Source organism: Diaporthe amygdali (assembly GCF_026229845.1).
Source record: "Diaporthe amygdali strain CAA958 chromosome Unknown NODE_60_length_211398_cov_62_513432, whole genome shotgun sequence".
Classification (NCBI taxonomy): domain Eukaryota; kingdom Fungi; phylum Ascomycota; class Sordariomycetes; order Diaporthales; family Diaporthaceae; genus Diaporthe; species Diaporthe amygdali.
The window spans coordinates 113,162-128,969 of NW_026517080.1; the positions used below are offsets into that span (position 1 = coordinate 113,162).

The window sequence follows — 15,808 nt, forward strand, 5'->3', positions numbered from 1 at the left end:
TAGGGTAACTTCAGGCAGTCTGGTCTTGGCGAGCCTGTCCAGACATTGATATTCTCGTCAGACTGCGCCTCTGGTTCCTAGCGGGGAGGCTCGTAGACGAAAGCATTGATAACCTGGCCTGTCCAGCCCTGGGCTGTGAGTGAGGTTTTGTCTTTCAGAATTTTGCCCATGTGAACGAGACGAACACGGTAGCCAGAGTGGAGCTATATGCGGGAAGGCAAATCCTGTCAGTCGTGGTGATCCTTGTTGAGACAATGAGAACCGGCAGCGGGCCAACTTACGTTAGTCTCCTCCAGGATACGGTGAGTAATGCTTCGGACGGACTCGTCCTTTCCAATGTCAAGCCTCAGGTCTCTGGCGTTATTGCTCAGGCGAATAATGACGAGGGTTTGGTCGGAAACGTTGACGACGGCCTTGCCCTTGTCAAAACGGCGTTGCTCTGCCTCATCCTCCCCACCGTCATCGTCTTCTTCGTCATCCTCATCGCCGGCGGTGACATCCTCAGCAGTCTTGGCCTCTCCAAGTTGATGATTGTCAATTTCTTCGTCGACAGATGCAAGATTGCGTGGATCAGAGACGATATGGGTTGGCAGCTGATAGTAGTTCCCAAGAAGGTCATAGGCGCCGTCAGCAAGGTTGCCGGTCGGCAGAGTAATGTCGGCGGCGTCGAGGATGGTCTGGGCAGTGGCAAGAGCAAGGGCAGCGTTGTTGTCATCGCCTGGGACGTCATAGGGGCCGTCGCGTCTCGCAGTATCGGCGGCCCACAAGACCTCGAGGGCAGCATTCAGGGCTTGCCAAATTTCAGGCCGGCCACTGACCCTGGTGTCGAAAAAGTCGGTACGCTCGCGATCCAACGCAGTCCTGGACCAAATGCGGTTCTTGGAGGTCCACTCGCTCCGACGCAGAGGCTTGTTGATGTGCTGATCGAGGGGTCTGCGACGGTGCCGACTGCGGTGCTGGTGAGATCCGGCACGATCGAGGTCTGGTGCATTGGGGCGGGCGGAAGGAGGCTGAGGCTGCAACTGAGACTGAGACTGAGACTGAGACTGCGACTGCGACTGGGAAAGGTCGGCGGATGGGGGCTGGGCTGGAGGAGCTCCACCGGGGTAGGGAGAGTTGGGACCCCGAGGCAGCGAGAAGCAGCAACCCTGAGCTCAACAGGTCAGTTGGCGATGCTCAGAATGTCTCTTTGCGGCTTGGGGAATACGCACCATCTGGAGAGAGAAAGCGGGGGCAGCCTTCCTTCCAAGGCTGGCCTTTGCTCCGTCCTTGGAGTGCGCTCCAGGCTGAAGGAAAGCTGATGCGACTGTCGACTGTCGATTACCGACTACCGACTGACTGACGACGGACAATCAGGCCTTCCCAGCTTCTTGGTTGCTCATACGCTCATGTCGGTCTTGGGCTGCTGTCGTCGCATCCTCCAGTGTGGGATCTGGTCCGATCAGTTTGATCAGTTTGATCAGTGCGATCCAGTCGTGCGTTGCAGGCACCTGCGAGTGTGGGGCTAGGAAGGGGTGTTCAACGACCAAAGGTAACGAGTGGACTACCAAAGTGAAGGGAGGGAGGGAAGGGAAGAAGCTTGTCGGACCGGATGGCAGCAGTCGCTGGGTGACTCGAGGGACCGGGGCACCGGGTCAGTTCAGATCAGATCAGATCAGATCATCAGCAGGGTACGAGGGTCTGTCCGCCCAGGATGGGATGTGGGGCTTCCCAGCTCCGTGCAGACCCACTCGACTCTCAACCATCCATCCTCTCTGCCTATTGAGCACGGGAGAAGCGCCAGATACGGTCGAGGCGGATCGCCGAAAATCGACGACGCACAGAGGGTTTTCTTACGGGTCACCCATGTCATCTCACAATGTCAGGAACACCGGCAGTACCCTTTGCTTACAAGATTTTACGAATTTACTCCATGTCTCGCGGGTGCTTCAGCAGGCACGGCCATGCATCGATGAGCCTCTGATAGGAAGCAGTCAAGGCAAAAAGGATAGGCCCAGCATCAGGCCCAGCCAGCCCTCGCTCCGTGTGCCTTGACCAGCCATCCCACACTTGAAGCGCCGCCGCATCACCACAGATACCCTCTGCACTTGTCACTTTTGCAGAGGCACCGCGTCATCTCCTCCTGCAGCTTCTCGTCCCGGGCGTTGCTCTCGATCTCCCCCTGCCTGTCCACATAGTCGAAGGTCAGCTCCTCGCCCTTTGCAATGTCGCAAATCGCAAACAGGGCAAGGTCGTGGATGTGCTTGTCCGCGTGGTCGCCCACCCGGGCAAAGATCCGCAGGTTGGGGTCGCAGCTGTGGTTGATGAAGCGCGTCGGCCCCGACATGAACTCGCCGTCCACCTCCAATGGCGCCCCCTTGAGCCGCGGGTCCATCGAGTCGGGGTCTGTGAACTTGTCCAGCCCAAACAGGTAGACGTCCTTGCGCTGCGCCTTGGACGAGTTGTGCCGTCTCTTCTCCGCCTCCTCAGGCGTGATGACCTCGCCCAGATAGCAGTCCACGAACTGCCCGCGCTTCAGCTCCCGCATCGTCTTGACCCCCCAGCCGCGTTGGTCCCTCGTGCGGAAGATCTGTAAGGGCACAGTCCGCCCCTTCTCGACGACGCGGTTGGGGCAGATGATCTTGATGCAGTCGCACTCGTCGTGGCACTCGTAGATGGGCGCCCGCGAATTGAGGTAGGAGCCCCGCAGCAGGCCGGCCTTGGCCCCGTGCGAGTGGTAGGCAAAGAGCTTCTTCAGCAAAGCGCCGCTGCCAGGGCCGTTAGCGTTGTGGTGGTGGCCGTTGGCAGCAGCGGGCCCAGACGTGTCCCTGGAGCCGTCGCGATTGGCCCTCGACCTTGCCCAGGCTGGCTTCTTCAGGTGCTGCTCGGCCCACTGCCAGCTCTCCTCGTCTTCGTCGTCGAGCTCGGCCTCTTGTTGGTCCTCGTCGTCGGAGCACTCCACCTGGTCAAGGCACACGCACGCGGCGCCCTTGCAACCATCAGTGCCAATACAGTGACAGCCCGCGCGGAACTCCTTCTGGGCAGGCGTCACACCAGGGCCCAGGATGGAGCGGTTGATGAAACTGAAGTTTGGAGGCAGAACGGCTTTATCGTCTGTCTCGTTGACGATGGTGACTGGGAACTCGCCGTGGGTGGGAAAGGAGCGCAACTGACAGAAATGACAGGCCTCGCGTTCGGATGGTGAGATCTGGGCCAGGGTCAGGGCCACGACTTAGTTCGGTCAAGACAAGGACAAGACCAGACCCAGGTGCTTCAGCGGCAGACATACCTCAGACCCGTCACCGTGGCGGTAGAAGTGGCGCTCTGTGGCTGCCTCCATGCTGTGTTTGTGCTGTGTTTGTGATGTTTTGCTTGATGGACAGCCACAACAAAATGAGTATGAGTGGTGGGTCTGTGTGTGCATGGGGAGGGGGGGCGTGACAGAGACAGGTGGATGATGAGAGAGAGGTTTGAAGCATAACCCAGATGTCTCTCACCCTCTCCCGTCGCGCGCTGCTGAGGGCCGGCGTTGGGGCGAGACGCGTCTGGAGCTCACAGCTAGCAGCTACCCCACCCGCGTTCAATTAACGGACGGTGGGATGAGCTTCAAATGTGGGGCAGCTTTGGGGGCCTCAGCAGGGGTTGTGACATTGAGACTACGTACGGCAACATGCAGCTTCAACAATTGCAAACCGCTACGCCCGAATGGAAGCTACCAAGGTGATCGCACGAGGCCGTCTCATCTCAATGGTAAGGCCCACACATCTACCCCCGACCCGCATTTCTCTTTGCTCTCGTCAATGCTAGCCCAGCTTCTCGCGGACCTGTCAGCTCGTTGTACCATTCAAGGCCAGTGCGAATTCCCGCAACGTCCTTTGTCCCCCAAGCCCTCATGCAGCCGATACCTCGCCAACAGTCTTGACAAAAGCCTCGGGGTCATGAGCGAAGCGGCCGAGGAACAGGCCATCCGCCGAGTCTTTGAGCTTTTCGAACAGGCCCGGCCCAGCAGAGCCCCCATAGATGATCCTAGTGGCTCCTTGCCGCTCCTTGACGCATGGCAACTCCCGCAAGGCACTCACCACACCGACGACATGCTCGGCTGCCGCAGGTTCTGCGGCACCGATGGCCCACACCGGCTCGTAAGCCAAGATGACTTCTGCCGCGTCTGCCACCGCCGCCATGACTGTCTCCACCTGTGTCGCGCACTGTCCCACTGCCATGCTCACCATGCCCTTGGTGCGCTCTCCGACGCACACCAGCGGTATGAGCCCATTCCTGGCAGCTGCAGCCGCCTTCCTCGCCGTGTCTGCATCCGTCTCACCGAACAGCCTCCTTCGCTCGGCGTGACCAACCTCAACAATGCGGCATCCCACCTCTGCGAGGACAGAGGGAGACACCTCGCCCGTGTAGGATCCAGTATCCTCCCAGAAGGCATCCTGCGCCCCTACCATGACTGCCACACTGCTCGACTTCACCTGGGAGATGACTGAGGTCATGGTGATGGCATCCGGGATGATGAAGATGTCGACCGCGTCGGCACCAGGAGTCTCTGCGAGCTGGCTCACAACGTCAGAGACAAACTGCGCCGTCCGCTGTGCCGAAAAATACATCCTTTAGCTGCCATCAGTGCGGGCACTCAATGCGAGTACAGAAAGACAAGAGAGGGCTCGTACTTGGTTGAAACGCCAACCAGGCGGCGGCGTTGTTTCTGCACAGGAGTGGCCATGGCGGAGAAGTGAGAAGCTGGCTGATGGAAGGGCTCAGGAAACACCGAGAGGTGTGTTGTTCTTGACGACACCCGTTCAGCATCCGAGAAGTGGGAACTGATATAGGCGGGTCTGAAAAGTAGGGGACACAGCTAGGACGAGGAACAAGAGGTATTGATTGATTGACCTTCGAGACAAGACACGCCCTCTGTTCACAGACCCCGGGCGCGACACAGGGGCTTGATCGGCGGGGCGGAGAAATCAGCATGAGAGCAGACCACCCCGTCTTCCTTACCTGCCGTGGATAACCTTTGATAGTCCACTCGCAGCCTCTGACGAGCCAGGCCGCGACATAATAGGCACGCACACCAAAAGGGCTTCTACTGAGAGCTGGCAACCCGCATCCTGTCATAAGTACGGGTGAGCCTCTCAATCTCCTACCACATCACGTCCAATTGCAAGGCAACCAGCCGAGTCTGGTTCATGCATTTATTCATCAGGGGTGTGTGGAAGGCAGGCCTCTCTTCACAAAGGCACATTGAACATCACCCCGACTCCCTCTCAAGATCCCGAATGGCATCGACCTTGCTAGCGCTCGCACTCTGTTCGTCAAACACATACCCGAGCCATTCCTTTGCGAGTCTGCGGGCCAGCTCCAGCCCGATCACCCGCTCGCCCATGCACAGCACCTGAGCGTTGTTGCTCAGGACTGCCCGCTCGACGGAGAAGGAGTCATGCGCCGTGACCGCCCTGACGCCCTTCACCTTGTTGGCCGTGATGGCGACCCCGAGCCCTGTCCCGCAAATCAAGAGCGCCCTGTCGACCGTCCCGTCTGCGACCAGGCGAGCTGCCGCCGCGGCGCGGTGAGGATACGCGGTCTTGTCGTCAGTAGCGAACGACCCAACGTCCTCGATGTGCTCGACTCGCGGATCTTTGGACAGGTCGGCTTTGATGGTATCCTTGTATGTCACGCCCGCGTCCTGTCATCCCATTCATTAGCGACGGCAGTGAGCGGATACGCGACCAGTATACAAGGTTGACTTACGTCGCAGCCTACCGCCACCCTCCACCTCGGTGTCGCTCCGTCTGTGGCCATACTGAATTCTAAGCTAGGGTGACAAACTGGTCGATCGGTTCTCGTGGGCAATGTGAAGTCACTGTTGGGTATGGACTTGGTCTTTATATGTGACTCGGATAGTCCAACTCGAAAGGGTTCTATTCACCAACTTCGAAGGCCGCATTCGCGGGCATCGGCTCCAAAATGAGGGGGACCAAGTTGGCCCGCAGGCGCTTATCTGTGTCATCATTCTTCTCCCAGACTATGCCCAAAACCTGGCGAGCCGGTGGTCCTGCGGAATTGGAGGCGAAGAGGACTGCCATGTCGATTGTACATGTACATGTGGCACCAAGAGGTTCAGAGTGGACTTCGCCTTCTCAGTAGCCTATAGCCCAAGCCTCAAGGGCTCGCTATTGAGGGGGTGCTTGTCACCCTCGGAGCAAGTTATAGAATTCAACGTGCAAATTTCCACGCCCCGAGGGGATTGGACAATTGCAACCCGGATTGCCCATTGCGGTAACCCGGGTAGCTCCTCTCTCAAAACGCAGTGACTAGAGGCTCGGGATCCCCACAAAGCCAGCTGCGAACGCCTGCGATCAACCCCGCTGTCTCCCACAACCCTCCATACCGCCTGTCCACTTACCCGTCGGCAAAAGTTGAATCAGCGGGGTGGGTCTGGGGGTGGGTCCGGGGTTGGATCTGGGGCAATGTGGCGGGTGGAGATCGAAGAGAGACTCCGGAGAGGTCTGGACCCAGAGGGCCACATCCGCATTCCACTTTCCGGTCCCGTTGCCCAGCAAGCAGAGAGGCCATATCTACGGCATGTAATAGCACACTTTCGGGCCAGGCGTCAAGCCAGCTTGAGAGGGGCTGTTCGATTCCTTTGTCTAGTGCCACTTTGTCTGATATCATAGCTTGGATGGGAAGTGAGGTTTGACGTTGACTGATGTTGTTCGAAGAACGTCGACTTTCAATTGGGAAACATCTACCCTCGGGGAGGGGGGCTGGAGCAAGAACTCTCACGGGAGATCGGTGCTATTAGTCAATGCGGAGGGACTCTGGCTAGGCCGGATAAGAGCTAAAGTCATGGCGGAGGGCCGTGATGCGGACTCGACGGCATGCCTAACGCAGAAGTACCGATACATGCCCTTCCTTCACGTTCTGCCTGAGTGCCAGGGTTGGGCGGAACGAGCCCGGCTCCCAGGATATTCCAGTGCCTGGGCAGGATGCAGTATAGGTTCGGTCAAGTGTGTGGTGTCAGCTGCATTGCACGACAAGCTTGTGATCAGATTTCACATATAGCGAGTTGAAACATCCAAGAAGTTATCTTGGTCAAGCTTGTCTCTGTGGAATACATGCTCTGCCTGCCAGCGACAGGCATAAGCGCGAGGAATACAATGTCTAGGACTCACCTCTTTCACTCTCCCGATGGCCTCGTGGTCAAGTCTCTAAGGGGACTCATCTCTTACAATCCAAACCTTTCACTCGACGAAGCCAACCGTGTTGTCTTTGACACAAGACACGATCAAACCAAGGTCAGCATCATATCGGGTGGGGGGTCAGGTCATGAACCTGGTGAGTAGCCCCTATGCATTCGTGCCATCTGAAGCCCTGCTGTTGACAACCCAAACAGCATGGAGTGGCTACGTGGGCGAGAACATGCTCGCGGCCTCCGTGGGCGGTGATATCTTCGCCAGTCCCTCAACGAAGCAGATCTTGGCTGCCATTGACGCGGTACCAAGTAAGGAGGGAACCATCCTTGTGGTCACAAACTACACAGGCGACTGCCTACATTTTGGTCTCGCAAATGAGAAGGCCATCGCGAGGGGTCATCGCTGTCGAATGATTGTCTGTGGCGACGACGTCTCTGTTGGCAAGGCCAACGGATCCATGGTCGGGCGGCGAGGGCTTGCTGGGCAGATCGGGGTCCTGAAGATCATGGGTGGCGCCGCAGGACAGGGCGCGTCCTTGAGCGACGTCTACGACCTCGGTGTGGCCTTCTCCCAGCAGATTGTCTCGATTGCTGCCACGCTGGACCACTGCCATGTACCCGGGCGGACAGAGCATGCCGTGCTTGGAGATGACGAGGTCGAGATTGGCACGGGTCCACACAACGAGCCTGGGTACAAGAGGCTTTCCCCGGCGCCCTCAGCCGAGGAGCTGGTCAAGATGATATTGACCCACTGCTTGGATGAGACTGACCCTGACCGGGGCTATGTAAAATTCAACACCGGCGATGAGACCCTGCTACTTATCAGCAATTTTGGTGGCATATCTCCCTTGGAAATGGGTGCCTTAACGGACGAGATCCTCCAGCAACTGGCCACCGACTGGAACATAGAGCCAGTGCGCGTCTACGTGGGACCCCTAGAAACGTAGGCCCCTCTTCAGTACCCAAGGCCGTGCTCCCCTGGTCTCAAAGAAGCTCACCCGTACTGACTGGTGTTGCAGATCTCTCAATGCACAAGCATTTTCGGTGTCCGTAATTAATGTGACAGCTGCGGCCGAGAACTGTTCCTATTCGGTCGACGAGATCAAGGCTTTCGCAGACGTGAAAACGACAACCTCTTGGGAGTCCATGGCGGGGTCGCAGATTGCAAGGCGAAACCGCCAACAACAGCTCGTCAGCCCTCCGGAAGAGCCCGTCAAGGCAGTTGTTGATCCCAGCAGGGACCTGAGGCTGGAGCCTGCGGCATTGGACAAGATGTTGCGAGGCGCATGCGACGCACTCATACAAGCCGAACCGGATCTGACAAAATGTGAGTCGCAGTGGCCCCCACTGCTATGCTAGGCCCTCCATGACAATCCATGAACGAGATGCTAATGAGCTATGGGGCTCCAGGGGACACCTTGATGGGCGACGGGGACTGCGGTGAAACGCTGAAGACCGGTGCGACCAGCCTTCTCACAGCGCTGGACGAGAAGAGCGTCGCGGCCACCGGCTCCGTGGTGACGGTTCTGCGGGAACTGGAGGACATTGTCGAGAGCAAGATGGGTGGCACGCTCGGGGGGATCCTGGGCATCTTCTTCGTGTCACTGCGCACCGCCGTCGAGAACCTTGTGCAGGATGGCCTGGCGCGTCCCGCGCCCGAGGTCTGGGGCCATTCTCTTGCCACCGCTCTTGAGCACCTGACCAAGTACACCCCGGCCAAAGTGGGTGACCGGACTGTCATGGACACCCTCATCCCTTTCGCTGCGGCAATACAGGAGGCTGGCAGCTTTGACGAGGGCATCCGGGCGGCTGTCAGGGGCGCAGAAGCCACCAAGAGCATGACCCCAAAGCTTGGAAGGGCCACTTACGTCGCGGCCGGGCGTGAGCGGGGAGGTGAGGGCGTGCTACCCCCTGATCCAGGGGCTTGGGGCGCAATGGTCGCCATACAGGGTCTGAGGAACGGGCTGTCGTCGAGAAAGGACAGTGCTGTTGCTGTATAAGTTGCGGGCGGTAGCGGCTGTACGATGCGCACATGGAATTTACAAGTCTGTGGGTAAGGCAGATATTTAGTATCTTCAGGTAATTGTCAGGCAGTGCGACGAATCCACCCGCGGGAGGTGGTGTCATCCTCCGTCCAATTGATGCTACCGGGCCATGTTATCCTACAGTGAAGATGCAAAACCTCTGTCCCTGTGCTCTTGAGTCACTGGCCTTGGCCGAACTTGACGTGGACCTCAAGCCTTGCCAGCGCTTCCCAGCTGCTGCATGTATGTCTCGATGGCCTCTTGCATCCGCTTTGTCCCAGCCTCGATGACACTGGTCAGAGGTTTGCCTCGCATCTCCTCCTGCACAGCAGCATAGTGCTTGTTCATCCCCTTGTTGATGTTGACTTTCGTAACTCCTCCAGCGATGCACTTCTTGAAGATGTCCTCGGTGAAGGGGTCGGCACCGTGAAGGACCAGCTGCACGCGGTCGCCAACCTTGTTGTAGATGCTCTCGAGGCGGTCATACTCGAGCTGGATGCCTCTGGGACCGTAGTTGCCATGCACGTTCCCGAAAGCCGGAGCCAGCATTTCGATGCCTGTCGCGACGAACTCCTCGGCCTCCTCGGGAGTGGTAAGCACCCCACCGAGGTCTGCTGTTTCAGCGACGCCATCCTCTCCGCCCTCGATTCTCCCGGGCTCTGCCTCGGCAGCGATCCCTCGGTCATGGCAGTAGCCGACAAGCTCCTTGGTCAGACGGAGGTTCTCCTCCTTATCGTAGTGACTCATGTCGCACATTATGGAGTCGAAGCCATCCTCGATATCGGCGGCCCGCCTCACACTGCGATAGGGGCAAAGAAGGAGGGTCAGCTTCCAAGAGCGCTGAGATGAGCGGTGGGACGGCCGACGAGTGAGGGCGGCTTACAGCTCGGGTGTCTGGCAATGGTCCAGGTGAAGCGACACGGGCACTTGAGCGTTGTGGCAAGCATCCGCTGCAGCTCTTACCAGCGAGGAACCAGCATACTCGATAGCCCATGGGAAGAGAAGCACCATCGCGGGAGACTTTGCTGCTTCGGCAGCACGGACGGTGGCAATGATGGACTCGATGTTGTAACAGCACATGCCTGGTACAGCGTAGTTGCCCTGCCTCGCGGCCTTCAGGATGGCCATGGACCTGTTCTGAGACAGCGGGGGGCGGGCCATTTCGGCGATGCTACGTTCGAACCAATTGAGTGTGCTGAGCACTGGCGATGAGTCGGGATGATTGGAGGAGTGAGACAAGAGCGAGGGTTTTGAGGGTGAGGGTGAGGGTGAGAGTAAAGGTGAGAGAGAGAGAGAGTGTGTGTGTGTGTATGCGTTCATGCACTCAGTCTATCTACAGTAGTCAGTCCACTGTACTGTGAATAGACATGCAACCACACAATGCTGCCTCCACGTCGGCTTGCCTAATTTGGTCGTTTTCAGCAGTGGACAGCAGACCCCCCATCCATCAAAAAGAATACTGTGTAGAAGGACACTGAACTCGACGTATAGGTCCAATGTCCCCCGGTGCGCCGAGGCGATTGTGGGGCACTAGGTACATCGTCACGAGGGGAATTGACCTGTTACTAACGTAGCTCGCCGGCTGGCTCCTCCAGTCGGCCGGCTCATGTGTGCGTGGCAAGCCGGCACTCGCATGTCCAGAAAGCCCAAGCGAAGTCATGAAGCTAACGGCCAAGGACGGTGCCCCATCCATCACCACAGCGGGGTTGCCTTGCCGACAAGATGACCGAGTTCGGGAGACGGAAAAGGGGGGGGGTCGCCTTGTAGAGTTCCTCGGAACCAGACCTCGGTCGAAACAGTCCCGATAGCCTGTCTCGTCAACTCATCAACAAGTAACCGACCAGCTCATGTAAATAGATTGCCTGTCTGTCTGTCCGTCCGTCCGTCTGTCTTAGTTTGTGGTCTGGGCCCAACTTGCTTCATCCTCTGCCGATGAAATCGAATTCCATCGGTGCCGCTCAGCCCAACGAGTGAGAGAGAGCTTCGCCGTCACAGACTCGCGACATATCACGATGGCCTCCGCTAAACCAGCCGTGTCCTTCATCGGGCTTGGGGCTATGGGCTTCGGCCTGGCCACCAACCTGGTAAAGAGGGGCTACCCCGTCACGGGATTCGATGTCTGGGGCCCAACCCTCGAGCGATTTCAACAGGCCGGAGGCAGCTCAGCAGCAACACCGGCCGAGGCTGTCGCCGGCAAGGGGCTCTGTGTCGTCATGGTCGCCACCGCACAGCAGGCCCAGAGCGTGCTGCTGGAAGGAGACGCTCCTGCCGTGCCGGCCCTGCCCCACGGCGCCGCTCTCTTCATCTGCTCGACAGTGCCTGCTGCGTACGTGCAGGGGCTGGCGGAACAGCTGGCTGGGCTTGGACGCGGCGACATCTCCCTTATTGACTGCCCCGTCTCGGGGGGCACCATACGAGCGGCGGACGGGACGCTGTCTATAATGGCCGGCGCAACAGAAGCGGCCATCAGCAAGGGGAGGGAGCTGCTGCAGGCCATGTCGGATCCGAAGAAGCTGTATATCGTCGCAGGCCCTGAGGGCATCGGTGCCGGCAGCAGCCTGAAGATGTGTCACCAAGTCCTGGCCGCAGTCCAGATCCTGTCGGCGAGCGAGGCGCTGGGCTTTGCGAGCCATCTCGGCCTGGACCTGAAAAAGGCATCTGATGCGATTATCGCGTCGGATGGAACGAGTTGGATGTTCGAGAACAGGCTCCCGCGGCTGCTGGCACCGGATTTCAAACCGATCGCAAGCGCAGTCACCATCATCTTGAAGGATGCTGGCATCATCACGTCCGAAGCTAGAAGGTACGGGTTCCCAACGCCCATGACAAGCGTTGCCGAACAGGTCTATTTCACAGGCCTGGGCCGTGGGTGGGGCGCCGATGATGATGCCAGCATGTTGAGGCTATACAGCGAAGGGGTGGGCAAGGTGGGCCCTGTCAAGGGGCTACCTCGCAGCGAGGACGAGAAGCTCAGGTTGGTGGTGGGCCTGCTCAGGGGCATCCACCTGTGCTCGACGGCCGAGACCATCGCGTTTGCTAGCCATGTTGGCCTCGATCTGGACCAAGTGTTCGATCTGTGCACCAATGCGGCGGGAGGAAGCGCCATGCTAAACCTGTATGGGCCCCAGATGATCAAGGCCTTTAGAGGTGGGCGGGACCAGGTGGCCCAGGGCTGGACGGCAGAGCAGGGAGACGGCCCAGGGCTGGACGGCATCCTTGAGGGACTGCAGGCGGCCGTAGACGAGGCGCAACGGCTGAAGATGCCGCTTTTCCTGGGCAACCAGGCCCTCAACTCGATACGTCTGGCTCTGCAAAACACATCGAGCGGCCGGAACAATCTCGCTGCAGCAGCAGTGGCAAGGACATGGGTCAAGTAGCGGCCAGGTCAGAAGTCTGGAGTTTTGGTGTCGCCAGACGCAATACACCATGTCAGAACACCACAATGAAGTACCCTGGGTCAACCCACCCGGGCGCCTAAGTGCACGATGGAATCTACGCATGAAACGTCGTGAAGTCGAGGCGCAGGCCTGTATATTAGTCTCGTTGGATGACCTCCTACGCATTCGTAATGAAGTTCAGAAGATCGCCGGAATCTGCCAGTGGTTCTTTGAGTGACCAGCTCTACGTGTAATACCGCGCAGTAGAGAAAGTAGGAAACAACAGAGGGGGCGCAGTGAAAGTCATAGTTTGCGTGACTGCTAGATGCTAACTACGGCCGAAATAGAAATGCAATGCAACCAGAAGGGAAGTACCTGCACGGCGGTATCAAGGCTCATCAATCCGTGCTCAGCGACCCTTCCAAAAACGCGTGAATTACATGCCGTCAGGTCTCGAAAAGGGGGGGGGGGTTTTTTCTGGAAAAAAAAAAGAACATTTTTATCCGTTCATCAATCCATAACACCTTCGTCGAGCCCTCGCCCGTAGCTCAGTACCTAAAATCAAACCACCTTCTTCCACCAACGATATGAGGACGAAGCTTCAAAGGCGCCGTTACCTATTCCAAGCCCGATGCCGCTGTTAATCATGCTGCTTTATAGCTCCTCCTTGACTTTGTCCTTGGCATCACCGGCCGTCTGCTTCGCGACGTCGGCACCAGTGTTGAGTTGGCCCACAACCCACTGCCAGGCCGCTTGGACTGTCTCGCTGAGCTTGGCAAAAGCGGTTCCGGATGGACTACTTGTGCCGTAGCGGAAGTAAGTGGAGTGCTTGCGAGCGAGCGCTCGCAGCTCATTTGTGGTTGAGCCCTGGGGAACAGACTGCACCGTGCGGTCAGCAAATTATCCAAATGTCCATTACTGACGGCGTTTCACACAGAGATTTACTTACGACTCCATAGCTGTCCAGGTAGTTCTTCAGGTCACTCTCGCTCCAAGTATCGAACGCTGTCTTCCTGGCTGTGTCCGTGGCCTGGGTGAGATAGCTTGTGGCGGATGCGTAGGTAGAGCCACCAGCAGATGATGCAGAGGCATAGGCAGATTGCGCGGCACTGACAAGTTCATCACGAGTTGCGCCAGATTTGTCGGCTGTCTTCTTGGCCGCAGCGTCCCCATTGGCCTTGAGGTAATCCTTGAGATTATCGATCGAGAAGTCATCGAATGTCCAGGCACTCAACCCAGTAGAAGCCTTGTGGTAGTTCTTACGAACTAAGGCGCGCAGCTCGTCAGTTTTGGAGGCGTGCGGGACAGGGACGCCCCGGGCGTCAAGGTAGCCCTTAAGGCGAGTGTCCGACCAAGAGTCAATCGCGGTGTTGAAAGCCTCTTGTACGGCCAGTGACGCGTCGTTGGTAGCCTTGGCGTACTGGTTGCCGGCCTGCGAGGTAGCAGCACCAAAGGCCGAAGCGGCAGTGCCGGAGACGGTGTCACCAAGAATTTCAGCACGGTTCTTGCGGACAAGCGCGCGGAGCTCGTTCAGCTTGGTTCCTTGGGGCACTGCAACGCGGGTTAGAGATGCTTCCTTGGATACACGTAAAAATGTACACACCAGGGATGCCATTCTTGTCGGCGAACTCCTTCAATTGAGACTCGCCCCAAGCATCGATCAGCTGGTCAGTAAGCGTCGCGTATGCAGCTTGGGCACTAGATGTGGCACTAGCAAGCTGCTCTTGAGACTTGAGGTACGCCAGGCGGGAGTTCCGGCGGACCGAAGCAATGAGCTTGTCACGCTGCGCCGGGTTGTCAGCAGGATTCTGAGGGTGAAGTGGATGGTCGAGATACTCACAGTGCTGGGCTGGGGGGCCGGGAAGCCATGGGTGTCAAGCCATTCTTTCAGATCGGATTCTGCAATGGTGAGATCTCCGGCACAGACTCGCAGTCCTCGACTCGCGGGGAGTACTCACCAGTCCAAGTCTCGTAGAGCCAGTCACCAGGATACGAGGCAGCCTCGCCGGCCTTCTGAGCAATAGTCTCATAATTGCTGCGAGCTTTTGACAGGATGGTGTCCCGCTGGCGGGGCTGGGGAACTGCGATCTGTCAGACGACCGTACTTATGCGGGGGAGGTTTGCGGGGAGGTTGCAGCAAGTACTCACCAGGAATGGCATGATGATCACAGAAGGCCTTGAGCTGACTGTCGGTCCATGTGTCCAAGATCCAGTCCTTGACACTGTAATAGGCATTCTGTGCCTTGTCCTCAGTCTCGTACCAGGAAGCTGCCACCTGTGCAACGAGAGAATCCTTGTTTGACTTGGCAGCATCCTGAACGTCGACGCCCTTCTGCTGAAGGTGGGCAAGCAACTTGTCGTTGTCCCAGCTCTTGTAGGGGTTGACGGCGTAGGCGTCCCAATTAGACTGGATAAGCTTCTCGAGATCCTTGCGGTCAGAAGGGGTTGGGTAGGGGACGTCGTGGTCAGAGAGCCAACGCTCAAGCTCAGTCTCATGCCACTTGTTGTAAGCTGGAGATGGGAGGCGCAGAGTAAGGGTCAGCGCTTGTGCTTGCCTCATTCAGGGGCGGAAGTGCGAAGAGTGCGAGAAGAGAGAAGGGCGGTTACTGTATTTACCGGCCTTGGAGAACCAGCTGTTGCTGCTGGCAACAGCAGCGTCGGCCACGAGGGCGACGGAGATGAGGGCCTTGACGAACCTCATGGCGTGTTTGGTGTGTCTGTCACGCCTGTCGTGTATCTCGTGTATGTATGTCTTTTTGTGTGTTTATTTGTTTGTTGGTAGGTTGGACAGTCCGGATCGTTGTTGACTTACGATGGCAATGCTCGAAAGTCAGGGTGGTACGAAACCGATGGAGAAAGGGACGGGGAAGGTAAGGGAGGAGGTGAACTGTGATTGTGATGTGAGGGTGTCAAGAAGAGCAGGATAGCCTACATGTAGGTAGGTAGGGAGATGGGCAGTCGAGCAGACGAAGCTCCGTCAGTCAGGCAAAGCGCCTCCTGGGGGCCTGGTGCGATGGCCACACATGTACGTCACTTCTTTGTTATGTGGCTTGATGGCAATGCACCCAGATGTATGGAGAGCAGCTCCTCAGCCTGCTCGTCAGTAGCACGGTTCGGTACGGTACGGTACGGTACAGTACGGTACAGTACGGTAAGCTACGGTAAGCTACGGTAACACTACGTACATACCAATGGGAGGCACGCGAGAGAGGTCGGTCGGCCGTCCACGCTAG

The 15,808-nt window shown here is 57.9% G+C and overlaps 7 protein-coding genes across 7 annotated transcripts; 2 read left to right on the forward strand and 5 right to left on the reverse strand.

Moving 5' to 3' along the window:
- Positions 1 to 77: 77 nt before the first annotated feature.
- Positions 78 to 3,319, reverse strand: J7T55_007015 (uncharacterized protein; the record flags this gene model as incomplete). Its single annotated transcript, XM_053135866.1, has 7 exons — positions 78 to 203; positions 282 to 1,148; positions 1,212 to 1,306; positions 1,385 to 1,432; positions 1,548 to 1,612; positions 2,079 to 3,187; positions 3,269 to 3,319. 7 exons carry the CDS (start codon positions 3,317 to 3,319, stop codon positions 78 to 80), a joined length of 2,361 nt encoding a protein of 786 aa, XP_052986513.1.
- Positions 3,320 to 3,869: 550 nt separating this feature from the next.
- J7T55_007016 (uncharacterized protein) lies at positions 3,870 to 4,705 on the reverse strand (the record flags this gene model as incomplete). The annotated part of the gene is made up of 2 exons (XM_053135867.1): positions 3,870 to 4,590; positions 4,653 to 4,705. 2 exons carry the CDS (start codon positions 4,703 to 4,705, stop codon positions 3,870 to 3,872), a joined length of 774 nt encoding a protein of 257 aa, XP_052986514.1.
- A 525-nt stretch (positions 4,706 to 5,230) lies between these two features.
- J7T55_007017 (ribose 5-phosphate isomerase) lies at positions 5,231 to 6,065 on the reverse strand (the record flags this gene model as incomplete). The annotated part of the gene is made up of 2 exons (XM_053135868.1): positions 5,231 to 5,665; positions 5,913 to 6,065. 2 exons carry the CDS (start codon positions 6,063 to 6,065, stop codon positions 5,231 to 5,233), a joined length of 588 nt encoding a protein of 195 aa, XP_052986515.1.
- A 1,074-nt stretch (positions 6,066 to 7,139) lies between these two features.
- J7T55_007018 (uncharacterized protein) lies at positions 7,140 to 9,174 on the forward strand (the record flags this gene model as incomplete). The annotated part of the gene is made up of 4 exons (XM_053135869.1): positions 7,140 to 7,317; positions 7,376 to 8,117; positions 8,194 to 8,501; positions 8,585 to 9,174. The coding sequence occupies 4 exons, from the start codon at positions 7,140 to 7,142 to the stop codon at positions 9,172 to 9,174; spliced, it is 1,818 nt and encodes a 605-aa protein (XP_052986516.1).
- A 234-nt stretch (positions 9,175 to 9,408) lies between these two features.
- Positions 9,409 to 10,359, reverse strand: J7T55_007019 (fructose-bisphosphate aldolase; the record flags this gene model as incomplete). The annotated part of the gene is made up of 2 exons (XM_053135870.1): positions 9,409 to 9,997; positions 10,082 to 10,359. The coding sequence occupies 2 exons, from the start codon at positions 10,357 to 10,359 to the stop codon at positions 9,409 to 9,411; spliced, it is 867 nt and encodes a 288-aa protein (XP_052986517.1).
- Positions 10,360 to 11,210: 851 nt separating this feature from the next.
- Positions 11,211 to 12,575, forward strand: J7T55_007020 (uncharacterized protein; the record flags this gene model as incomplete). Its single annotated transcript, XM_053135871.1, has 1 exon — positions 11,211 to 12,575. The coding sequence occupies one exon, from the start codon at positions 11,211 to 11,213 to the stop codon at positions 12,573 to 12,575; it is 1,365 nt and encodes a 454-aa protein (XP_052986518.1).
- A 654-nt stretch (positions 12,576 to 13,229) lies between these two features.
- Positions 13,230 to 15,276, reverse strand: J7T55_007021 (uncharacterized protein; the record flags this gene model as incomplete). Its single annotated transcript, XM_053135872.1, has 7 exons — positions 13,230 to 13,454; positions 13,525 to 14,126; positions 14,179 to 14,359; positions 14,416 to 14,474; positions 14,534 to 14,656; positions 14,724 to 15,086; positions 15,192 to 15,276. 7 exons carry the CDS (start codon positions 15,274 to 15,276, stop codon positions 13,230 to 13,232), a joined length of 1,638 nt encoding a protein of 545 aa, XP_052986519.1.
- Between the last annotated feature and the right edge of the window lie 532 nt (positions 15,277 to 15,808).